The 27,008-nt window shown below is 36.1% G+C and overlaps 1 protein-coding gene across 2 annotated transcripts in view; it reads right to left on the bottom strand.

The window, feature by feature from the left end:
* ADAMTS3 (ADAM metallopeptidase with thrombospondin type 1 motif 3) overlaps positions 1-27,008 on the bottom strand; it is a 256,599-nt gene that overhangs the window by 15,865 nt on the left and 213,726 nt on the right. Inside the window, exons 13-23 of one of the 2 annotated variants that reach the window (XM_063458665.1) lie at positions 26,948-27,008; positions 26,385-26,518; positions 25,008-25,131; positions 22,855-22,911; positions 21,383-21,466; positions 20,617-20,697; positions 18,229-18,392; positions 13,025-13,190; positions 10,272-10,404; positions 8,993-9,200; positions 5,750-5,867 (exon numbers count right to left, since the gene is read on the bottom strand). The exon at positions 26,948-27,008 is cut by the window's right edge and continues 115 nt beyond it. In XM_063458665.1, the coding sequence (XP_063314735.1) occupies positions 5,750-5,867; positions 8,993-9,200; positions 10,272-10,404; positions 13,025-13,190; positions 18,229-18,392; positions 20,617-20,697; positions 21,383-21,466; positions 22,855-22,911; positions 25,008-25,131; positions 26,385-26,518; positions 26,948-27,008 (1,330 nt within the window). The remainder of the gene's footprint in view (positions 1-5,749; positions 5,868-8,992; positions 9,201-10,271; positions 10,405-13,024; positions 13,191-18,228; positions 18,393-20,616; positions 20,698-21,382; positions 21,467-22,854; positions 22,912-25,007; positions 25,132-26,384; positions 26,519-26,947) is intronic. The other variant, XM_063458666.1, reaches the window with a different exon arrangement.

Genomic DNA, 27,008 nt, shown 5'->3' with positions numbered 1-27,008 from the left:
ACACACAGACATACTGATGCGCACACACACAGACATACTGACATACTAACGCACACACAGACATACTGACGCACACACACACAGACATACTGACATACTAACGCACACACAGACATACTGACGCACACACACACAGACATACTGACATACTGACTGACACAGACATACTGACTGACACATACATACTCATACACACAGACATACTCATACACACAGACATACTCATACACACAGACATACTCATACACACAGACATACTCATACACACACACCCAAACTTTACACTTTTAAAACCAGTGGACAGGGGCTGAGTAAGGGGACAGGGCTGTAGTGGGGGACAGGTGGTGGTATTGGAGGGTATAAGCTGTAATTGGGGGTTTAGGAAATGTACCGGGGGATAGGGGCTGAAGCAAGTTAATGGCTACAATTTGGGAAAGGGGCTGTGGTGTGGGTAATATGGGTTGCAATTGGGGGAGAGGAGCTGTGGTGGGGATGTTATGGGGCTGTGGTGGGGGCATGGGGCTGAGGAAGGGGGCAGGAGCTGAGAGGGGGGAAAGGAGCAGGGAAAGGGTGGGACAGGGGCTGACCAAGGGGGCAGGGGCTGACCAAGGGGACAGGGGCTGAGTAAGGGAGACAGGGGCTGAGGAGGGGAGACAGGGGCTGAGGTAGGGGACAGAGGCTGAGGTAGGAGCTGACAAAGGGGAGGTGTGGACAGGGGCTGAGGTGTGGACAGGGGCTGAGGTGGGGACAGGGGCTGACTAAGGCTGAGGCGGGGACAGGGGCTGAGATGGGGACAGGGGCTAAGGAGGGGACAGGGGCTAAGGAGGGGACAGGGGCTGAGGAGGGGACAGGGGCTGAGGAGGGGGTACAGGGGCTGAGGAGGGGGTACAGGGGCTGAGGAGGGGGGGCAGGGGCTGACTAAGGGGACAGGGCTGAGATAGGGGACAGGGGCTGACCAAGGGGACAGGGGCTGAGATGGGGACAGGGGCTGAGATGGGGACAGGGGCTGATGAGGGGACAGGGGCTGAGGAGGGGACAGGGGGTAGAGGGGGCAGGGGCTGAGTAGGGGAATAAAAAAAACACTAAAGTGTATTTCCCCCCCCTCCCTGAGTCTTACCTTAGGCCAGGGAGGGGTGGACAGCAGCCAACAGTAGCAGCAGCCAGTGAAGTTGTCCTCTCCTGATGATGTCAGGGGGAGGGGCCGTGACTTCCCCTGCTCTTCTCCCAGACTCCCCAGCGGTCCTGTTAGAAGAGAAGTGGAAGTCACGCCCCCTCCTACTGACATCATCAGGAGAGGCCGGCCGACTCCACTGACTGCAGGCTGCAGGAAGAGTGAGGTAAGTTGAAAAATCTGAGTCCTCAGGCAGAGGCAGGGGATTCAGATTTTTCCTTTTTTTGCTGGATGTGGGCGGCCCTGGGTTTAGGGCGGCCTGGGGGGCAATTGCCTCCCTGCCCCCCTTCCCAGCCCGCCCCTGCTCGGACCTTAATTGTCCATCAGCCTTAGTCGGACCCGAGGGTCATATTCCTAGTTTGGTTATCTGGGGGACTTGGGGTTTATCTGGGATATGGTACCGTCAGTATTTTATGATGGGGATTCAGGTTTTTTCACTTTCTGGGATATTATACTGTCAGTATTTACGATGGGGATTCATGTTTTCTCAGTACATTTCATTCGCTAATCAGTGTTTTCGACTCTGTTTATCTCGTTTCAGTTTAATGGTTTGGCTACAGTTCTTAGATCCGACTACTCTACAGGATAAAGGTCAAGGCTTCACCCACTGGTTTCCCAGTTTCAAGTTCGCATGGCATTCATCGTTATGTTATGTTTGTTTCTCATGTTATTGTATTTGTGGTGTATTCTTCATGTACTTTATTTGTCGCAGCGTGAAAGAGGAAATAGTTAGTTGGGAGAAGCCTTTTATAGATTCATGATTTTTTGTCTCTGGTGTTTTTATCTCTATGTTAATGTGCTGCTGTGGAGTTCTAGTAAAGAGAGACTTAAGCAAATATTCACCTCCTGTCATTAATAAAATTAAGATTATAGTTACACTAAAGCTAGTATAATCTACAATTATATGTTTGTTTATGAATACTATGCATTCATCTGGGTTCTTGAAGACATTTTAAAAAATATAATGAAATACTAAATATAAATATTAAAATATCTTGCTTAATTTTATGATAGTGCACTCTGTTTAGCTGAAAATGTCACTAATAACTGCAATAAAATAATAGAAAAAAGGTTTTGCAAGTTGTGGTATACTGCTGCCATCTACTGTTTGCTTAAAGAATAATAATTTGCTTTAAAACATAATTCTCTATTATTAGTATTATCATTATTTAATATAATTATGTGTGTAACACCAACATATTTTGCAGCACTTTATAATTGCAGAGTAGTATATCTGAAAAATGGTAATTGGCATACAAAATATTAACAAAGAGAGATCCCCTTATGTGGAGCATGGTCTGGGTTGCTTTGAAAGCATTTAAGTTAGGAGCAATAATGGGTATTTTTGCATGTAGCAAATGATACCGTGAAAATAGAGATCGAAAATTCTTCAAAGAATATAAACAACTGTCAAAAGCTTGTAAGAGTAGTGGAGAAAAGAATATACAAACCAAAATCAGAGCATACAAACCAAAATCACAGATAGTAATTATCTAAATAAAATTAACTCAGAATGTAATGCTCATCTTATGTCAAATGGACCAACTCCTCTTTAAAAGAAGGGATACACCAGATAGACTTCTGGTAAACAAGCTACATGATTTACTGGCTTCAAAATACATTGTGAGCATCTGTAATTCCACGGGTAATCTGACCATGAACCCTAGGGAAACAGCAGAACTGTTTACAGACTACTACCAGAATCTGTATAGTGGTTTGTAGGTTGATAAATCCTAGAAATTGAGATATTTAGCTATGGACAGCTCTCTGAACTCTGTTGATTTCTCTATTATCCCCTCGTTCACTCAGGAAGATTTGGTGAGAGAGATTTATTTAACAGAGCTCATTAGTTAAAGGACTAAAAATGGGAAAGCAACTGGAAATAATGTTTTCTCAAATACTTTCTATACAAATCCTGTAGGATCTTAGCTACCTGACTTTGTTGCTTATTTCACATATTTTTGAATAGCGAGGAGGTACCAAGGATATTTATGGAGGTCACTATCTCAGTCACCCTTAAAGATGGAAATTATTATGCTTTGTGTTCCAACTGCTTTTTTTTTTTTTTTTTTAAATTGTGGTGGGATCTTAAGGTGGTTACATTTGGAGACATACAACTAGGTGTCAGATTCCTGAACCTGATTGATTCTGGTGAAAGACATGCTCTTCCACCAACAGAATCTGACAACTTTTGAATTATTAAAAAACAAAGCATTGAGCAATAGCCCATCGATAAAGCCTTGTCAAAGTCTGTTTAAATATAATTTAACAGACAGAGGTTAAATATCCAAATTATGCAGAATGTTACATAATAATAGACGTGTGAACAATACAAAATACCAATTACAATGTAATTTGGGCATATCAGTCACAGAAAAAAATGGGCTCCAATCTTATGTTTTGGAGATAAAGTATCAGTTAGCATTTCTATTAAAGAGAACAACTTTAGCTTAATGAAGCATTTTTGAAGGATAGATCATGCCTATGCAGTTTCACTGCTCAATTCTATGCTATTTAGGATTTAAATCACTGTTTATGTTGCGCAATGAACACCTCCCTGTATGTGACTTACACAGTCTCATTAAACCCTTACTCAGGGCCGTCTTAAACGCTGGGCAAAAGGGGCAGCTGCCCCAGGCCAGTTACTCCTGGGGGGGGGGGCAAAGCAGGTGCCCCGTGGCCCTGCCACCTGCATAAAAAAAAAACTATTTCCCTAATGGGCCCGCGCTGCTGGTATTGCGGCTGCACCGGGGCCCGCACACTAAGGGGGCACACCGCGTGGCCCATACACTTAGGGTCACCTATTGAGAATGTGACCACTAATGAGGTGGTAAGGTTACTGCTGTGCTTAGTCACTGCCAGTGTCACCTACACAAACTTTCCTTGATGTGAATTATTTGTGATTATTTTATGTCTTTTTATGTTTCTGTAGTGAGCTTTTTCCCCACTGAAGTGTGCTTGATGTGTGCAAAACGAATAACAATAATAATAAATTATTATTCTATAACATTCTCAATTAAATATTTTGAATACAGATATGTGGAGATATGGCCCTGTCATCACTGCTATGGCAGGTATAGCATTTCTGTTACAGTCCTGTTCATCACAAGATATAATAATATAATTATGAGAACTCAATTGACATGCAAAAATGCCTGACATTACGTGTCTGTTTTTCATTGTAGTACACTAATAGGCCACATTGTTGCCCTATTTTAGTTTGCCTGAATAGTATTTCTTGAAACAATATCAAGGATGAGATTTGTCTTAACCGAAATGCAACATGGACAAAACCTTTTTTTTTCTGTTGGCAAGTCTACTATATTACTATAATACGTAACATCAAATTTATAGAAATGTACACATTTACAAGCAGCTTGCATTTTAAAGAAAATGATTGTCCTGTTTTTCCACCGTGGACAAAGTGTGTAAGTTTGAGTTAAAAACTTGGTAAGAATCAGCCCATATTTTAAAGGACCCCAGCCTGTCAACTCTCTAGTACAAGGACAATGGAATCCACATCCTGTTTTTGCACCAATTAAGAACCAAGGGATGTCTTGTCTTCTAGACCCAAGTGTAAGCACATATCATACCAACTGTGTGTTTAGACATCGGAATAAAGAAAATAACAAATGTGTGGCAACAGTACTCTCAATTACGCTTTGTTGAGTTTGAATCATTTACAACAACAGGGAACAAAAAAAGGTATAGGGGGTCACACATTTTAATATGTCTCATTTAACCTTTTCCTTATGAGCCTCTAAATAATCCAGCTAGTACCAAGCTAGTAAAATGTTATCTCAGGTAGCTCTTTCCCTCCAATAATGCTTTTAAAACAAGGGCTTTCATAGAGACACATCATTAAAGCAGTGACAGATATGTCACTCGGGGTGAATCATATGCAGATATAAAGATTTTTCCTACAGATCTGCCAGTAAATTCTAACTTGTTCGCACTATGTCATTGCATTATAGACTGCAACATGGTCATGCTGCGAAGATGATCACTGTAATGACATCCACATTACTTTGTACAGATCTTTAACTTTTTAAGCTATAACTGTTATGAGAACAGAGTGATCTTTTAACTCCTTAATTATCCTACCCAACAAAATTGGTCCATCAATTAAAGTGTGTCACATTATATTAACCAAGCTTCCTCTTAAATTAAATAAGAAATATTAAAGGCATAATCTGGCAAATAAAACAATATCAATTCATAAATTTCTAAATAAAATACATTGTGTCTTAAAATAGTTTTGTGCATCTGCAAATCTTTTTTAGTGTAGTTCATGTTAGCTGACTACATAAGCACTGTCATAGCGTACCAGATCTTAGAAAACATGCATATCTTGTTGAGATGGATTTGGTAGAAAAAAGGTGAAGCTCCAAAAGAAAGGATGCCTCCAATACTTACTAAGCTGGATCAGTGTATTTTAGGATACATGTACAATTCACATAAATATGTTTTAAAGATAAAAAGTTGCTTCCAGTTGCCATTTTAAATACCAGAAGAAAAGAATATTCTGCAATTAAGAAATTAATGAAAGCACTGTTAGATATACTTTAAACCACATACCGTTGCAAGGAGTAAGTTTGCATTCCCTTACAGACTCAGGCTTCTCTCCATCACATTGATCTCCAGCACGACAAAGGACTTGTCTTACTTCAATTCCTTCCCCACAGGATACAGAGCACTGGATCAAAGTAAAACAGTGTAATGCTGTGAATTACAAGAAGCTACAGAGTGTATAATCTAATCCTCTAGATATTTCCAGTAACAACTAAAAAAAAAATTGAATAAGGCAAAAACCAGTGTACATTGCTAGACATACAATTCTCCAGTTAACACCTCTTCAATAGCACACAAACTTTTTTTTTTAGTTTTTTTTTATTGCATAAGACATGTCTGTCTTTTTGTTTTCTAAATAAATATATATATATATATTTTTTATGATAAATGGTTCACAGAAACAGACAAAACATATGCAATTTGTTTTCAAGTTACAAACATAATGAAAATTCAATACTGAGACAAAACTTTAACAAAGAATGTGCATGCCCCTGATACTAAAAGTAGACACGTGAACATACATACATTTAAATGAATATGAGCCCTTATAACCTAGAAACAGAGGGGCTGAGTGAATAATCACGCTTCTATTATAGTTATATTCTTGAAAAGCCTTTTCTGCCCTATCAGTGGAACAACTCATATAAGTTTCCATAAAGATAACGTGATTTTTCGTATGGTGTCTAAACTATCTCAACCAAGAAAGGTTGGTTGAGGCCTGCTTGTTTCAGAGGAAGAAGCTAATCTTCATAATCTGGATGTGGTCCGATGTTTACAAGATCTACATCAACAAATTAGAGATTGGAGGAAATCACTGAGATTATTTCTAATTCCGTTAGATCTCAGTAAAGGTGAGAAGGCTTCCTTGTGAGACATTGCTCAATGGATCAGATCTACAATTGGGAAGGTATATCAGTATAAACATACTACAGCACCTCAAGGACTAAAGGATCACTCTACCAGGGCTCTGTCTACATCCTGGGTGGTTGTGGCAAATGTTTACTCAGACCAGATTTGTGGGCTTCTTGAATACCTACATCTGAAATTATCAACTGGATGTGAGATAAGCACAATAAGCTTAATTTGTGAAGGTGGTTTTGCAAGTATTTTTCTCATAATTTTCTTCTCTCTATTTTAATATAATAATTGTTCCTGTATTCTTATGTGTGTCTTTTTCTTTCATCCCTGAGGTTTCTTAGCTTGGGTATTGCCCTATATGTAAGTGCTGCCACAGCCATTGCTGGGAAAGTGGGAAGTTATTCTATACTTTATTCTATACTCACAGATATTTTCCTTTCCCAGTGATGGGTCATAGCAGCACTGTGTATCCACCTAACGTTTAGGGGTGGTATTTATTGTCTGATTTGATTTTATGTTGTGAGGCAGTGATGGGAGGAACTTAATCATATAGATAAGTGCTACCATCCTCACCAGGAAAGCAAAATATCGGTAAGCATGGATTAATTTTCCAATTTATTCCAGTAGTTTGTCCATCATAGAAATAATTTTAAATCTGAATAATAGAAAATGGAGAAATGGAGAGAGAACGTCATGAGCTTGCAAATTGTATAAGAATTTAACCTCATCATACAAGATTATTTCTCATTTTCTGACTGTATTTTATTTTTGTAAAGAATGTAAAGTATAATTTATTTGCACTGTTGAAAGAGTTTATTGATGTTATAGGAAAGTCTAAGGTCAGTGAAATAGTTCTACCATATTGAAGTTATTCTGCTAATCTGTTTCTACTGGACATTTGAGTCTATTTTTTCAAATATAATATTTGATTCCATTCAAACTGGCAATCTTCTTCTTTACATGATTTGTATCTATTTAGAGCACATGAGCCTTGCACTCCATATCATGAAAATGAATTCATAATAGTAACGTAATGAGTATATAGTTTAGGCTTGCTTGCCGAAATAAAAAGCTGTTTAGAAAATGCAAATATATATTGCCAAACACTGTAATGCTAATAACGGAAGCTGTCACAAAGACAAAGCTCTATCTTGAAATGTATTGATTTAATGAAGAAGGTTATTACATTTTGAATGAAATCTGCATAGTGAGTTACAATATCATGATACAGTAAATTACTGAGTATACTATAAATATATTATATTAACATTAATATGTCAGTAGCATACAATCAAAAGAAAAGGAAATTGAATAGTGCAACATTTAAGACATTGTATATTTCTTTTGTTCACCACATTAATGGCTTAGTCCATTATGTTTAATTAATCAAATGAAAAAGCCATTGATAGTGAATTAAATACAATGGACAAGGTATTTTACATGATGCTATAGGATAGCACTAAACAAATAGAAAGAAAAAGTCAAGCTTTATTTAGGAAAACATGTTTTGTAGAAAGGAGTACGTTTTACACCTATCCCCAAATTTAGTTACATATTCTACTAATTCTAAATCTGCACTTTTCAGAAAAAAAACAATTATTTTGTCTATTCACATACAATAAACAAATACAAACATAAGCAGAGGGCTTTAGGAAAACATATTACAATTGAAGATCAATGCGCACCCGGTCAAACAAGAAAGGTAAAACATCATCACTACTATTATCAAGCATTACAAAAGTCAGCATAAGAAAAACATGCAGTAGTGTAGAATTAACTTAATTACAACTTGCACGAGAAATTGGGTGAGGCCTAGAAATATGAGCAGGAGTAGATGGCTAGAAAGGAATGTCCTTTAAAAGTAGGTTCTCTGAAGTAAAACCTTGAAGGTAAAATAACCTTGTCAGGGGTTAGTGGTAAAGAGGAATAGCCATGCAATTGATATTATTGGATTAATCAATATGAGTTTTCTTTGGTGATGCTATCCTAGAGATCACTTGAGAAAACTAAAAGGAGGAAGGGGCAGGGACGAGTTGGAGGGAAGTAGGGAAAGTAAAAGGAAGGGAAATAACTATGTACATGTCAGTTGAGAATAAATATAGTGTATAGAGATGAAGACAGCATGAAGAAGAATGAAGAAGGAAAGAAAGAAAAGATAAAGAAGTGTGTCCAGGTGCAAGTGTCACAGGGAGGAGAGAGTAGAGAGAAGTAAGAGGGAAAAGAGGTGGGGAGAGGAGGAAAAAAAGGAGTGCTAATGTGCTCTGTGGATTTGGAAGGTAAGAAAATGTGCGCTCAAGTTATGAAATGTTCCATCATGCACATTTTTTTTAAAAATTCAAGTTCTTTTCTATATTTTAATAGTTAGGGCTATATTGTATAGGATATGCTTACTTCAGACCAGGCTCCTGTTTTCCACTGAGCCGGACATGGTGTTCTGTTACAAGGCCTCCTGCTTTCAGGACGATCTCCATTACAGTATTTGCTGTGGACTGAACGATTTGTACCATCATGGAGGGGCTGAATGCACCGCACTACTCGAATTTGATAACCTGAATTCCCACAGCTTTTTGTGCAGTGCTCCCATTCTTCTGCAATCCAACTAAGAAATAAAAATATATATATAATATAGATATGTAGATGCAGTTACATTGTTTAGTCATATTTCAATCTGGTAAATAATCATTCTAGTGTTTTAATATGACTCTGTTTTGTTTTAGATCAATATATAGGAATGCATAACATTTTCAGATTTAATTATTGGGGCACTGAGATCTGCCTAGTTTAGAAACATACTGCAGCTTCTGTAATATGAATCTGAACTTTTCTGATATTGAACCAAAATGGTTGGCCTTTTGAAACCAGAATTGGTATGTGCACTGGCACACATATATACCCACACTAATACATACACAGACAGATCACAATCATAATTTTAGCCACCCCTTCCTTTCATGACTTTTGCGTGCAGGAGAAGGGATTTCTTGGGGTGCAGTGGAATCTGGCTTGGACTGATGGGAGTCTGGTCCAGGCTCTCTCCTTCTTTTATGGGCTTCCCCTTTGTCTCTCTACCACGCAGCTCATCAATAAACTGGCCTACCAGTAATTTGGGCGCACCTGCCACTTTCCCATGTGGGTCTGCCCCCCAACATGGGTGTCACCCATTGACACAAATGTTAGGGGTATGTTTAGTTAGGTGTATGTGTGGTTGGGAGCTGCTTGTGGTGTGTTATACATATGCAATACTGCTTGTGGTCTTGACATATGTTTAGTGCTAATGGCAAAGCTGTGAGTTGTGCTTGCCTGTGTGTATGAAGGCGACTGTGTATATGAGGTAGAATGTGTGTATGAATAATTGACTGTGTATGTATGAGGGTGATTTTACACCAAGCAAACATTGCCTGTCAGTGTGTATTAAAAAGCCAATCTAAACATCATAAGACATTAAGCATTATTAAAGTTAATTGAGCACAGAGTACCCTTTAGTAATTCTCATATCACAGAGTGGATTAGAACTGCAGAAATTAGTAAAAACACTTTTGTGGCTTTAAGCCTGCCTTTGAGTGCTGTCAGTCAGGCAGTCCAGAACAAGGTATACTTCCTTGTTAGACGCTAGAATTTAATTACTGTTATCCTAACACAGCTTGTGATTGTAAATGTAATTATAACTTACAGAGGCTGTGTGCATTCTTGAAGGTTGCACATTCGGCGGATAGGCTTAGGTTTTTTATTAGCTTCACAGAAGCTACGATGAACCATTTTGTTATCATTTTTGCGACGGCATCCATATTTTGTGAACTGAAAACCTTGAAGATGGCAAAAAAAGTATAAAGTGAAACATATGTACAGAATAGGTAATATGTACAATTTACAAAACTTTTCAAAGTAGAGAAAATGATCATTGATTTAAGTTTTGGTGTTCTCTTCAACCTTTTTTCCTTGAGTAGTAGTAAATGTAAAACTACTGAAAAATGACATAAACAAGGGTTACATGTACAGTAGATAGAAACCTTGTAATCTTTAGCCAAAAAAAACAATGTTTTGCATGAATTACTGTATCATTTAATTATTAACTAGTGAATATGCACAGCTTCAAATAGTCTCTTTTTCATGAAATCTCAGGATGTCTGCTTAATAGTTTAAATGCATCTGAAGGTAATTTTTGTCAAAGTAGAACAATTTCTGTTAAACACAGTCTAGACTTTAAAATAATCTAATTTACTTTATTCAAGGGACAATTATTACTGTAAAAGTCAAGAAGGAAAATTACAGAACAGTAAATGCATCACAATTGAAGTAACTGAAAATAGTCACTATATTTTCTTATATATTGCTAAAGTACAATTTGGGTACTTAGAACAAACAAATCAGAGATTCAGCCACAAGTGAATGTTTCCCAATGAACATAATTGATGTAATTTAAAAGTAAATATAGAAGATCATTGGTTTGAGAAAATTTAATGTGAAGGAAAGTTTGTCAGTGCAAAAAAACAACAGTACCTCATTTGCTTTTGAGTATATTATTATAGCGATCAAAGAAAAATTATGGAAACAATTGTGTAGGTGAACTTTCATCTTCTATGTTGAAATTGTTTGTCTCATTTTTCTTCTGATTGCTTCATATACTCCATAACAACTAAGGTGTTGTTTCTTTCTTTTACACTGAATATTCTTACTAAACAATTACCTTATGTTTTGTTTTATCTTTCTTAAAAAACCTTGCATTGGTGCAGAATATGGCATATTTGATGGGAACACCATAGCCCCTCCAGTTTAATGTCCTAGTAACAGACATGGATAGATTTCCAATCAGGCTCTGCCTACAAATTCCTATACTGTATGGGGTGCCTGCTTTCAGCTACTATATATGTACCTTTTATCAAAATATCAAACTGACGAAATAGACGGGCGCGAGCAGGGAGCAATCAGACACTTCCATTCGGAAGCGTCATTGCTCCCTTGTGCGCATGCGCGGCTTCGCAGTCTTTGCCCGCCCCCTCTCCTCTGCTGACAGGCAGGAGAGAGAAGGCGCGCACACAGTGCCTTCTCTCTCCTGCACCCGTCAGACGTATTTTAATACGTCTGACATGTACATGGCCTTTTTTGGGCCATACATGACAGGAAGTACTTCTGGTGGCCGTCTGAGTGACGGCCACTGGAGGTATTCCTATCAATCAATGTAAACACTGCATTTTCTCTAAAAATACAGTGTTTACATTAGATTGCCTGCCGGGAGCTATAGATCTCACCTAAACAACTACATTAAGCTGTAGTTGTTCAGGTGACTATAGTGTCCCTTTAATAATAACTTGGGGAACAGGCGATGCCCAGTATTCTAGGCCCCTTATCTAATATTGGGCCAACAGAGCCCAGTCTCCTGAGTCCTGTATAATACTTTGGCTCAATAGGGCCTATGCTCAGCCTCCTGGGTTCTTTTTAATTATAGTGTGGTTTAATAAGGCTAAGTGATGTCCAGATTCCTTTGCCCTTATAACATTCCTGGTACCAGGTTATGACCATATATATACACACACACACACTGGTCAGCCATAACATTAAAACCACTTACAGGTGAAGTGAATAACATTGATTATATTGTTACAATGGCACCTGTAAATGGGTAAGATACATAAGGCAGCAAGTAAACAGTCAGTTCTTGAATTTCATGTGTTGGGAGCAAGAAAAATGGGCAAGCAAAAAGATCTAAGTGACTTTGATAAGGGCAAAATAGTGAAGGCTTGATAACTGTGTCGGAGCATCTCCAAAATGGCAAGACATGTGGCATGTTCCCAGTATGCAGTGGTTAGCACCTACCAAAAGTGGTGCAAGGAAGGACAACAGGTGATCCAGCATCAAGGTCATGGGCAACCAAGGCTCATTGTTCCACATTGGGAGTGAGGGCCACAACATTAAAACCACCTGCTGAATATCATGTGGTTCACCCTCGTGCGGCAAAACAGCTCTAATGGGCCAAGGCAAGGACTCCACAAGACTTTTTAATGTGTGGTGTGGTATCTGGAACCAAGACATGAGCAAGTTGCATGGTGGGACCTTTATGGATCAGATTCGTTCTTCAAGCACATCCCACAGATGTTCAATTGGATTGAGATCTGGGGAATTTGGAGGTACACCCATGTGCACTGTGTGTTTTGGCACCTTTCTCTCATGGCCAGCATTAAGTTTTTCAGCAATTTAAGCTACAGTAGCTCTGCTGTGTGATTGAACTAGACTGGATAGCCTTCACTCCCAATGTGGAACAATGAGCTTTGGTTGCCCATGACCTTGCTGCTGGATCACCTGTTTCCTTCCTTGCACCACTTTTGGTAGGTGCTAACCACTGCATACTGGGAACATGCCACAAGTCTTGCCATTTATATAAATATATTTGAAATGTATTTATTTCACATTTATTACGATAATGCTTACCTCCGCCACATGCTTTTGAGCACTGAGACCAGCTTTTTAATGCCCACTCAAAAGTGTCAGCTTCATCTTGAAGTACATTGTTATTACTTATGGTTGGCACGGAGTCTTCATGAATTATGTATTTGTACGTTAAGCTTGACTTTGTGTCATTCTCTTGGGGTATAACCTTTGTTAATGATAATACAGAACAAGAAGAAAAGAACATGTTATCATGTAATGGCATTTTAAAATATTCAAATAGAAAAGTATGAAAGGAAAACTCAGAACACCTCTTTCCTAGATGATTATCTGTATTTATATTTTAGTGACATTCATTTTTAAAGTGTTTTAGTCCATCTAAATTGTACGCCTCCTAACAAGCTTCAGTAAAGAGTTGATCAGATCGACTCTATTTGCATTGTAATTTTTTCCAGAATGAATGAGGCAATCAATAAAAGTTTTAAACAAATTGAAGGATGCTTGCTTATAGAGTTTTATTTTATTTATCAGGCTCATAATACTTAATCACATTGCAAGTACAACAAAATGACTAAACACAGATAAAAAAACAATTCTGATTACCATTATAATGAAAGACACACAAAACCAATGCCTAAATCTCATGTTGATATATGTTCTTCAATTTCAAGGACATGGGTGATGTCATGACATGGGTGTATTACGGTAAACTCGAAATATATCAAAATCTAATAACCTGATACAGTTGTGTTTTAAGAAATGACAAGCAGTTCACTCAAAACCTGATGTGGAATGGAGTATTTGAAACATTTTGATAGTTGTCTATAATACTAAAGTTGTGCACAAGCAAATTATTCAATTCTACTTTTTAATCTTTAAGTTCAATTCTTAAATGGCATGCACTCAAATGTTTTGTAAGAGTAAATGCAAAATGCCAGATTGATGACATTGCTTTAAGTTTATTGTACAGAAGCTTCTGTTTCTGTAATTTAATTAGAGGTTCAAAGGTCTTTCTATAAACATAAACACAATACTGGCATTAACATTAATTTAACATTAAATTGGTTTAACATTAAAGATTTCAAAATATATTTTTGATAGTTCATCTTCATTTAATGATTATCTTTTTTGCATGGACTTTTGTGTATTTATCAAAGTTTTAACAAAGTCATTTACTAAAAGCCAAATCTGCCGCAGTAATATTCATCCACAGTCAAGTGTGGCTATTCAGAGCCTTCAGTTGAGAGGAAATTAACAGAGTTAATCAGAATTGGAAACAGAGCCAAACTGCTCATGAATTGCTCATAGTAAAACACCCCCCTTTTCTCTACTGGGTGTTCAATCACACTGCAATTGCTCAAAACTTACTGATTTAAAAACAAATAAGGACTCCTCAGGGGCTATCACTCTCCTCTTCTACATATTCCCAATTTTGAACAACCCATTGCTACCCACAGTACTAAACAGGTTTATGCTTGATTCTTCATGACCATATTTGTCACTCTCAGATGTTTATGTTGCTAACAGACTCTTATCTGTCCAAATGTTGCTGGATATTCAAAAATCACTTTTCTAGACTACTTTGTCCATGGCCAACTTTGACACCTTATCTCCTGCCCTACTAGCTAAGCAAACACTAAACCCTGCTTATTAAATCAAGTCAGTAAGGTGAGTGAAAGATTTTCATTTTGCGGTCTTTCTTTCTGCTGGCCTATATACTTAAAATTTTACATTTACAATGTATACTTTGTTTTAAGGGTTTTATAGTCATCTGTATTTACTCTGTTCTTGCTTATCGCTAACAATTCAACAGACTTGTTTAATGTCATTGCTTTCTAGACTGTTAATTCTGCCTAATTGTATAGCTCCCATCCCGTGATATGTCCTTAACCTGTACCTTTGTCTCTCTCCTTCCTATACAGCAGATACACTTCTTAACAGGACTTGCAATAGAACCTCATCTTCCAGAAAGCCCACTCTTCTATAGCATTGTCAAATAAGCTTTATTCATCACTTCTTTACTGTCAACCCCCACAATATCCTTGCCCTAACTTAAATGTATTTCTCCTCATCTAACAAGTCTATACCTGCCTCCCTGTGTTAAAATGGTTAACAAAATTGGTCAAATTTAAAAAAAGATGAAAACAAAACTGCTCCCCACAGTACTAATGTACTGATAAGACTCCTCACAAAATTATTACTGTGATCATCAGTGAATGGGTTAAAATTAGCTATTTCAACTGACAAAAGTAAAGACAAATAAGTCAATGGGGCCTGATGGAATACACCCAAAGTTTTTAGCTTAGTGGTGTACTAGTAAAGCCATTAACAGATTTATGTAGCCAATCATTGTTAAAAGGAGCAGTCCAAGAAGACTGGAAGTTAGTGAATTTTGTGCCCATTCACAAGTTAGTGAGGGAGGAGTCGGGCAACTATACTCCAGTAAGCCTTACTTCAGTAGTGGGAAAAGTAATGGAAACCATGTTAAAGGATAGGATTGTTGAACATCTAAAACCACATGGATTTCAAGATCAGAGACAACATGGGTTTACTTCAGGAAGATTATACCAACCTAATCTTATTGATTTTTTTATTGGGTAACTAAAATAATAGATCAGGGTAGTGCAGTAGACATTGCTTACGTAGATTTCAGCAAAGCTTTTGACACTGTTGAATATAGAAGGCTTATCAATAAACTGCAATCTTTAAGTTTGGATTCCAATTTTGTTGAATGGGTAAGGCAGTGGCTGAGTGACAGGCAACAGAGGATTGAAGTCAATGGAGTATATTCGAAGTATGGTCTTGTTACCAGTGGGGTACCTCGTAGATCTGTACTTGGACCCATTCTCTTTAATATTATTATTAGTGATATTGCAGAAGGTCTTGATGGTAAGGTATGTCTTTTTGCTGATGATACTAAGATATGTAACAGGGTTGATGTTCCGGGATGGATAAGCCAAATGGAAAATGATTTAGGTAAACTAGAAAAATGGTCAGAGTTGTGGCAACTGACATTTAATGTGGATAAGTGCAAGATAATGCATCTTGGATGTAAAAACCCAAGGGCAGAGTACAGAATATTTGATAGAGTCCTAACCTCAACATCTGAGGAAAGGGATTTAGGGGTGAATATTTCTGATGACTTAAAGGTAGGCAGACAATTTAATAGAGCAGCAGGAAATGCTAGCAGAATGCTTGGTTGTATAGGGAGAGGTATTAGCAGTAGAAAGAGGGAAGTGCTCATGCCATTGTACAGAACACTGTTGAGACCTCATTTGGAGTATTGTACGCAGTACTGGAGACCATATCTCCAGAAAGATACTTTAGATAGAGTTCAGAAAAAGTCCAATAAACTGGTTCATGGATTGCAGGATAAAACTTACAAGGAAAGGTTAAAGGAACTTAACATGTATAGCTTGGAGGAAAGACGAGACAGGGAGGATATGATAGAAATATTTAAATACATAAAGGGAATCAACACAGTAAAGGAGGAGACTATATTTAAAAGAAGAAAAACTACCACAACAAGAGGACATAGTCTTAAATTATAGGGGCAAAGGTTTAAAAATAATATCAGGAAGTGTTACTTTACTGAGAGGTAGTGGATGCCTGGAATAGCCTTCCAGGTGAAGTGGTAGAGGTTTACACAGTATAGGAGTTTAAGCATGCGTGGGATAGGCATAAGGCTATCCTAACTATAAGATAAGGCCAGAGACTAATGAAAGTATTTAGAAAATTGGGCAGACTAGATGGACCGAATGGTTCTTATCTGCTGTCACATTCTATGTTTCTATGATCTCATGGAGGTTGGGGGTGAGGCTTAATGAGACCATCACAGTAAGGGAATAAAGGTACGTACTGTACACCTTTCAAACCATCACAGGGACTTTGGTACACCTAAATAGCTTGGGGAACACTACAGCTTTAGTAAATCAAGCATGTGTTCATAAGAGTGTTATTATAACTATTCAGTTTATTGAGCACAATTAATTAACCAAATTAAAGCATTTCCCATAAGCAAGTATTGAAAGGCTAGTGTGCATGTGCAGCAATTGCCACAGTGTACAAATCAACATCTCCTATATATGGGAAAAAATTGGCATCCACATACTGAGCATGGAGATGCTGAACATCGTTTCTGCAATCTTTGCAGGACCTCAACCAGGATGTCCTTATAGTTACTGTCTGAGTAACAACCAATAGAGGTGGAGTTAGGCAGCAATATAAACACCACCTTTTCTTAGGGAATGGTGATAGTCGTGTCATTGTCTCTCTATATTGCATGTCACAGAGTAGAGTAATTCTTAGAATCATTGTTTCATGCTGACTGGTCCTCAGCCAACTTCCAAAGCAGAAGCTGGGTGAGGATTTCACCAACGTTAATGAAGGTAGCATCCAATGAGCTGCTAGTCTGAAGAAAATAAAAGACAAATAGAAACAAAAAGCTATTTTAAACCAATCAGACCTTAAAAGTCACTATATATTTTGCTTTTTACGGGTTCTTTAGGCCCAGAGAATTTACAACAATCCATACTACCGATGCTAGGCCCTGTCTTAACATTGGCCAGCTAATTAAACAGGAAGACCATTATGTCCTCTCACTGTTACATACCCAAACAACGCAACCGGGGCAAACCGTCTAAATACCTTATTACCCCACCTTTAATAAATGGTGTCCTGTAAAGACTTTCGATACCTATCTGACTAATTTACATGCACCTACAAATCACCCGTTACTCACCTTACAAGGCACCATCCTCACGACAAGCAAATTTATGCTTTATATTAGAATCTTGTTGATGAGGTTAGGCCTTAACCCCTCACGCTACTCGGGGCATTCTTTCCATATTGGAGCAGCTTCAGCAGCCTCACACAGGAACATACCTACTAATATTATCAAGTCACTGGGGCGCTGGAAATCTACAGTGTACTGAAGGTACATACCACAACCTGAGAGAGAAATCAGACAAGCTTTCCAACATTTGGCATTATGATGTTATGTTGTACTAAGTTATTGTTGATTGAATAAAATATTTTGGCATACATCTTTTGCCCACTTTATTTACAGGTCTACCAATACATCGGTTTCGACACACCTCAACCGAATTAGTCATACTCCTACTGGTATGAGAAGGTATCAATTATACTTACGGCTTTTTATTGTCCTGACCACAAATATATATATATATATATATATATATATACACATATATACATACACACACACACACACACACACAACATACCAGTATTACCACCGGATCATGTAGAGGCCCATCTGTGTGTATAGTTTCAATGTCATCTTCAATAATATACTCCCATTCCACTCCAAGGTCTATGAAAGATCGTGACCTGGGTTCTTCACCTTTTCCATTTAGGATATAATGTCCAGTGGCCTGATTTTTTATTGCTACCAAACAAAATAACATTTTGTAATTATCCTTATTCAAAACAGGCATCTATTATAGTAAGTTGTATATATTTACAACACTGTTTAGGATATTTATATTTTTAATTTCTATGTATTTTGCAACTCCTAAATGATTTTGGGTATATCATTATTACTAATGTTCAATATTAACATGGGACTATTCAAATAGCATCTATACCCAAATTTTAACAAAAGGGCAGCAATAGAGGTTGAAAATTGACATTTTCATATATGTCAATCACAATCAAGACATTTTTCAAGCAAAATGTGGATAATTCAATAAATTAGCAATACAATAACAATCTGTTTAAAGTACCCACAATACACAAAGAAATACATTGTAACTAGTGTGAATTAATAGATCATTCTAACCCAACCCGCTGTAGTAGTAATGGTTCCAGGAGTGCCCTGGTGCTGTCCGAGTGTAATTTGTCAGACAATTTTAGAATGGAACCTATTACATCTTCATTGCTGTAAAACATATCAATTTAAATCAGGTTTGAAACAAGCCCTTTGAAAATCATAGAGAAATTGCAAAATGTATATCTTTCAATATATAACTAATGTTTTTTTCTTTGTTACTGAACACACTAAATTCCCACAAAAAAGGATTTACTTTCACCAACAACAAAAAAGAAAATCTTAACAACTCTCTTAATAATCTCCTATCTCTCACTCAAAGTCCTTGGTATTACCTGCGCGCTAGATGCAGCAGAAAGCTAAACCTAGTCTCATAGGAGAATTAATCTCCCAACCCACACAGGCACAGAAAGAGCAAAAAATACTAGATGAATGCTGGTCTGTCTCCTTAAGTAGCAGCAGTCAAAGTTTCTTAAAAATCCAACTTGGAATTATATATTGTTTTACTGTCTCCCCCCCCCCCCCCCCCCATTGGATAGTTGTGAATAAAATCTAAATTTAGTCGCTAAAGACTAACCATCTTTGTTTGCTACATCTTGATTGGACAAGAGATCCAGCCCACGTGAATGTGCAGATCATTTGTCCATCATGGCAAACTACGCTGCTTATTTGCACTCACACATAAAAAAAGCTTCTTCTCATTTTGACCCCGCACCATTTTTTTCTCTCTGAATTAAAAACTAATTCCCAAATGTTCAGGTTCGTGTGAGTTGGTTCCACAGAGAATCTGGCAGGCAGCAGCTCATACATTGAAATTTTGTTTGACCACCTGAATTGCAGTGGCCAAAACAAATCTTCAAGTCTAATAGATCCATATCGAGAGGCACAAGCACACAAGAGGCAAAACAAAATCTTGCACCAGGGTCCTCTCTACTTTAGTTCTGCCACTGAATGTAAACATTACTGTATAAGTAAAACTTTGCTGGACCAAAACAACAGGGTTATTGCACCCAGACCATTTTACTTAGATGAAGTGTTATGGGTGCATATAACGGTTCTTAAAACAACAGGAGGTATGATGAGATGGATGCACAGATGGATGGACAGATAGATAAATATTGTAAAATATTGAACACTTGAAATTCTTTGCATTAAGAGTTTTGCTTTAACAGATTCAGTAGATACATTTAAGACAGTCTGAATGTTTCTTGGCAAAGCAGGATATGTATAGCCTTAATAACTACAATGCTGAAGATGGACACTGTTGATCCATCGACCACTTAAGAATGCATGAATGCGTTCCCCTGTTTTACTGCACAATTTGAAATTGATTTCAATTGTTTTCTTGCCCTTTTCTGGATCCAAAACAATATCAGGAACTTTTTTTTTTATTGTTATTATTATTATTGTGCTTCATCACATTTAATAGCTTCCCTTTCATGCAGAACCACACTATCAATTGTTTCCTTTTTGGTTACACAATTATTAACTTGAATTATGCAATAATGTACTTTTACCTTTTTTTAGAGTAAAAGTAAAATGCTGCACAAGTAAAACAAATGTGCGAAGCAGATGTGAGTTTTTCATTTTAGATCTAACCTTTATCACAAAGTGAGAAGCAGAGAGCAATAAGAGCAAAATATATATAAATAAAAATAAATCACAGTTGTATCTTCAGATTGTAAAATGTATGACATGAATATGCAGTTGGAAAGTACTTCCATACATTTTACATTTATTTATTGTACAGTTTTTATTCTTTTTCTACAAGTTTCAAATAGTTTGATGGTTCTTGTTAACATTTAAGAATGAAGCCAATAATCTGTGGGAGAGTAACACTTACCAAGAATGTGAGGGGAAGCCTCGTCTTCTTGGATAAACACATGTCTAGCACCAGGGGGGATGTCAAACATCTTTAGGTACCCTGTGCATGTGTTGTAATCACGGAGAATGTAGAGAATCAAACAAACACATAAACAAAAGAAAGTAGCAATGGTTAGTATAGTATTAAAGTCTAAATTGGCAGAAGAAAAAAAAATTAAAACCTGCGACAAGCAGAAGGTGAGAAAGGCAAAACTTAATTAGTGCGCTGGTTTGTGACAAGTTGATCAGTTGTCTGCTTCTCCTAGGGAAAGAAAACTTGTAACAAACATCACAGAGATTGTTATTTTCTATAATATTATGGAAAATAACAGGGCAAAATAAATTATTTATTTTTCATATGTATTTTTTTGAGTAAATAAAACAATCTCAAACACTATTTCTGTTCTTTATTTTTGTTAATTCACTGACTGTACAGTGTTTATCTAACACCACCCTACTTTTAATTTTTAGCAGTTTTTTATATGCATTTTTAATTTCTAATAAAGGGGCAGTACGGAATTGTTATTAAATGCATTTAATGTACTCAAATTCACCTTGAATAAATGTATTTCATTTTTCAAGAAGGCAGCACTGGAACCATATAAAACTGTACTCTTTTTAACATATGAAAAATAAATATTTTGACTTTTCTGTGGCAATGCTTTCTAAAGTACATGGATCTAAACCACCGGCATCCACTGTTTTATCATCATCACAGATCTCTGGACGTCTGTGATGCCACTTACCAACAGTGTTTTTAGAATGTCTTGACTCTGACAGGGAGATGTTTCGTGCTCCCTTAGGTAATGTAAATGCTCCTCTTGTTTTCCCTTAAATAGAGCATCATTAATTAGTGCACGGTCAGAAATAATTATTTTCATTGACTATTTTCTTTTTTTTTTTGCTGATTCGGTTAGTTCAAAAGGCACAACAATGGGGAAATGAAAGTAGGAAGTATTAATAATAGTTGCATCATGAGACATTTCTACTAGATGTGGTAGTGCTAGTGTGTGAAATGGACCTAGATTATGTGCCAAATTGCACACAAGTATGATTCGGTCTCTATGACTGACAGAATCCTAGAACTCTAACACTAAACCTTGAGTTTTGCTGATATATTGCATGCATAATTGCTATTATAGCTGAACAATAAGCATGATTTTAGTTTTCTTTATTGTTAAATGAACACTTACAGGGTTATTCACTAAAGTGAGAATTTAAAGTGAATTCCAAATTTAAGGTCAAAATAGATGAACTAAAAGCAATGGTGACTTTTTTCCAGTTTAGCTATTTCACCATAAATTTGAAGTTTTCTTTGAATTCACCTTAAATACTCACTTTAGTGAATAATCTCATGCATGTTATTTACTTTGTTCCATAAATGCATATATTTAAAGGAAATGTGTTCTGTGTAGTTCATGGAAAAGTATCAACCAGATGGCTATTACTCAGACTACTCTGCTTTAAAAAATGTATGCAATCTGCTTAATTTTTTATACATATTAACATTTTAGAGATGGATACCCTGGGGATATTTTCAATTAAGCTGAAACCTTTCTGTCTACAAACGAAAAAAAAGTTTGAATTTAAATTATAATATAATAAATAAAATTCTGTATATTTATTATATACGAGATATAATATATTAATATTAATAAGCATCCAAGAGCTCAGTTGGAATTATAGTTTCTTAATATAAATTAATGTAAATTAACTATATTTGCCTACTTGATATGACTAATACTGTGGTTATCCAAATCATATTTCCTTATAATACCTTTTCTGTTGAGTATCCCAGTACAGATCTCAAAATTGATTGATGTATTTGAATTAATGATACCCTTATAATTCCTAAATTATACACACTAAGGTCTGTAGTAAAAAGGTTTACTATGCTTTCTGAAGAGCAACATTCTAAAGATTACACAGGATGCATTGTGGTTCATTAAGCCTTACTCATTTAGCCTTAAGAACAAAGTTACTGAAAAATGTTGCATTGGAGTTTGCTTTAAGGTGTGGCATTGGAGAGCTTATCATGTACTGTTTCTGTAATTTTTCTAAATTGTATGGCATTTGCAGTTTTATGGTGCATTTCCCATTAATATGCCATATACCCTGTGCCATTGTGTAAGAGCAGACAAAATATTGAGAATAGTCAATGAAAAGAATCCTAATTTTAAAGTTATATGCACTATATAATAAAATATAAAATACTTGCAGATATCATTTTCCAGCAACTTGATTTCTTTTTGACATCTCTTGCTTAACTGTTTTCCTGTTGGAAGACGTTGATTAGGCTACAGAAAGACTATTGCCAGTACCATTAAGAAATACTACATTTTGAAAATGTTTTTATTTCTAAAATTACTTCTCTCATCCAGCAGAATACATTAAACATATACAAACAGCTATCACACACATCACTCCTAAACAATCAAAATGATAACCAAAATAACCAACTTCTTCTGGTGTCTCCATACTGCTTGTAGACTGAGCTAATGGCTCAAGTACTTTTACTAAAGGTAAGAAATGTACAAATAATAAACTGTATGAACATCTCCAAGCAAACACCACTATGTTTTGCTATAATCTTTGCACATCCTTTTACATGCTGAAAGAAAAGTTGCTTCCAATATTGTTAAATCCAATTGAAAAACAAGATAAACATTGTCATTTCTTGAATTCAAAAGACCTTATACACAAGATAATAATAACATACAATATGTAACATATTTGAACAATTCATAACACTTCATAATGAGATTTTTATGGCTAAAGGGACTTTTGGTGAAAAATTCTCCAAAGCATTTTTTTTATGTTTTTGTTAAATTGTTTGCCTCAATTTTAACAGAGCCATCAAGCTCCATCTCCACCACAACTATTACAGCATGTCATAGTGGTTATGGCACACGTAAGCTATGAGTGCAACGTGTCCATTTTGAAAAGGTTTGGCAAAATCCATGGATGGCACTCAAAGTCTACCCTCTCTGCCTAGGACATAATAAAGATATATATATTTTCTTCCTTATTGTTTGTCCAAAGCATTTGGACAGGGTAAACAGGATGTTTACTTCATTAACCCTCTCCACTGCCAGGTTCAATGTGAACTGTGTCAATTCAGCAGTTCTGAAAGAGTTAATAATGACTCAGCTAATAAGGATTGACATCAGCAGAAACCTGTTTTTACCATGAAAATACTGTGGTCAAATAGTAAAAAGGTGAAAATTATTCTTTGTCATATCCTAGGTAAACACACACCATAACCACTGCAATAAGCTGTAGTGAATATGGAACTTGGTGTATTCCTTACATTCACCACAAATACGCATTTAGAGAAACAGTTTGTATTTTTACTTTAATTTCATAAAATAAAAAAGGACAAATATAACTGAAAGTGTAGTGAATCGAAGCACTAAATATGCAATTACCACTAAAACAGTGATTTTGTGATGTATATTCAGACTTATCTGAAGATTGTACATTTCCTCCAAATACACTCAGTGCCTTAAAATATAAATAAACATAACATAGTGTAGTAATTTAAAATTTTGTAAAATTATGTCAAGTCAAAACGAGCACTCCCATATAAATATAGAGTAGAGCTTATAAGCAAGCTTTAGCTATATACGCCTCTGAGCCCATTTAGGCGACCACTCCTCTCAATACAATGTAGAAGATGCCTTAACATAATACTTTTTAACATAATACTGATGGACAAGAGACATATCATGCAATCAAGTTCACTCACAGTGAGGCAACATCTACATTGTATTCAGGGGAGTGATCACCTAAATGGACACAGAGGATATGCAGACATATGTTTACTAAATTTTCAAATGGTGTTACAGTATGTTATGTTTATTTATATTTTAAGGCACTGTGTATTTTTAGAGAAAATATTCAATCTTCAGTAAAGTGAGAATACACATAAAAAAATCACTGTTTCTAGTGGTAATAGCACGATTAGCATTTCACTGTAATGTCAGTAATCCCCATAAAAATACACAAATAACCCAAAGACTTGAAGCATTGAGACTAATTAAGTATTTTTTTTTGTACATATCACATTTATGTATTGGATTTGTTTGGTTTTTAAGCTCTTTACACAATCACTAATTATTTCAACAATTTAACTAGCCACAACATGTTGTAGTGGCTATAGTTCCTGGAGTGTTCATTTAATTAGTGTTGCACCAAAAAATGTTTATTTATGTACAATGGTGCCAAAATGTCCCAAATATTTGTGATAAAGCTTTAGTCATCACATAACATTGGAATAAACTCCAATTGTACTCTGCCACAATTAGTGATTATGTAAGTAGCTGGTTGACAATTTGCATGAGACTTAAACCCCCAATGTTCCATAACTACCTGTTTTTTTGGGCGTCCTTGTAAATGTTCCCTTCACAGTACGGCAATGGGAATTGTCCCCACCACAAACACCACATTTATCTTCTACTTTGTTGGAGCCAATTTCTTTGTCACAGCCAACTTTCTGTAATGCAGAATGCAAGAGTTATGGATCACAGAACACATTTCAGACTATATAACAAGGTCAGTGTTTGAAGATTGTGAAACACAAATAGAAGATGTCTGCACTCAAACCTAAGTTTTACAAGCTGATAGTAGGATAAAATGTTATCACATTTAAAAAAAAAAAAAAAAAAAAAAGATAAAAATGTTTTCCTGCTTATCTAAAACATTTGCATAAAGAAACATGAGGTCTAAGTATTGCACACAGACCAAAGCTGTCGAAATTGTTTATCTTATTGAACAAAATCCAGGAGCTGCCTCACAGACCAATGTAGTGTAACCTCAAATCCAGAATACAAAAGAAACAGTGTGCCCGGACATCTGTTTATTTTGTCTTGTTTATCTTGTCAGAATAAGCAACCTAATTTCTTTTTAAATATTTTTTATAGAATTTATTTTTTTATAGATTTTGCAACATCATTTCTCATCTTAAATATTTATTATAGAACTCTTAGTAAGTATTGTGGATCAATATTAGGACTGTTATCTTTGCACAATCCAGTATGTAGCTTAAAACTACTATTATAATGCCTTAAAAAAGTAACCTTTGACTATTGTCTTAATACAAATTGACCCAAAAACAAGGACACGATTACTCAATTATTCCCATAATAAACCAAATGCACTTTCTTTCCAATATGGAAAAAAATCTAATGTTTGAAAATTCTCTAAAACGGTTTTAATTTTAAATTTATAGACAAAACAAGGGGTGCTTTTCAAGTACTGGAAAACAGCAAGTTTTAATTTAACTGCATGAAAATAAGTATCACATTTGAAGGCAGTTAAGAAAATGGCTCAGATATTTTACATGAATATGTTATCTAAAACACAAAGAAAACAACTTATGTTGTGTAATGTCTAATACAAATGAAAATCTTTGTAAAAACAATAGCAAGACTAATTAATCATTGCTGTTTCTAAACCTTCTTTGCTTTATTTTATCTTGATTTCTAAATTATTCTACATATTATTAACCCCTTAAGGACACATGACATGTGTGGCATGTCATGATTCCCTTTTATTCCAGAAGTTTGGTCCTTAAGGGGTTAAAGCACACTATAGAGTCATGAAGTACACAAAATGATGACCAAAATATAAATGTTTATAAAAGTTTATCAAATAGTATACATCATATAAGTGGTTTGTTACATAAGCATCCATTCATTACAACTAAAAATAGAATGAAGAAAAAATAGAATGAAGAAAATTACTTACAACACATTCTCCACGTACACAAATGCTGTATGGGTCTTTGTAGGAACAGCGAGTACCATCATTAGCAAGCTGCTTCATTGAGGCAACGTCTCCAGTTTGTTTGGACTGACAGAAGAGCGAACATCTTTTACTAGCTGGTACATAAAGATATAGATTAATGCTTTTATTAATGGGATTCCATTAAGTATCTGCCCATTCATTTAGTTAATGTCCGAAAATGTTAATTTGCTATTTTCACTGATCGACACAATAGAGATGATGTGTATGTAAGTGTAGTGTGAAACATAACTAGAGATTATTGGAAAATGTAGAAAAAAAACATTAAACTCTACTCTCACACTTCATATGCCAACAAGTCAGAAAATTCAAGGTCAGTGATAGCTTTCAGCATTTTATATGCACATGTATTGACACACACACACACACACACACACACACACACACACACACACACACACACACACACACACACACACATATATATATATATATATATATATATATATATATATATTATTTTATTTTTCATTATTATGGTCTTAAATCTAAAAAAGAACTCTCACCATCTGGATGCTCATATGGGAGCCAATGGTGTTTTGCATTTTGGTACTCGAATTGAGAATT

Source organism: Pelobates fuscus, chromosome 6 (genome assembly GCF_036172605.1).
Source record: "Pelobates fuscus isolate aPelFus1 chromosome 6, aPelFus1.pri, whole genome shotgun sequence".
Classification (NCBI taxonomy): Eukaryota; Metazoa; Chordata; class Amphibia; order Anura; family Pelobatidae; genus Pelobates; species Pelobates fuscus.
This window is presented reverse-complemented; position numbering and strand designations above follow the sequence as displayed.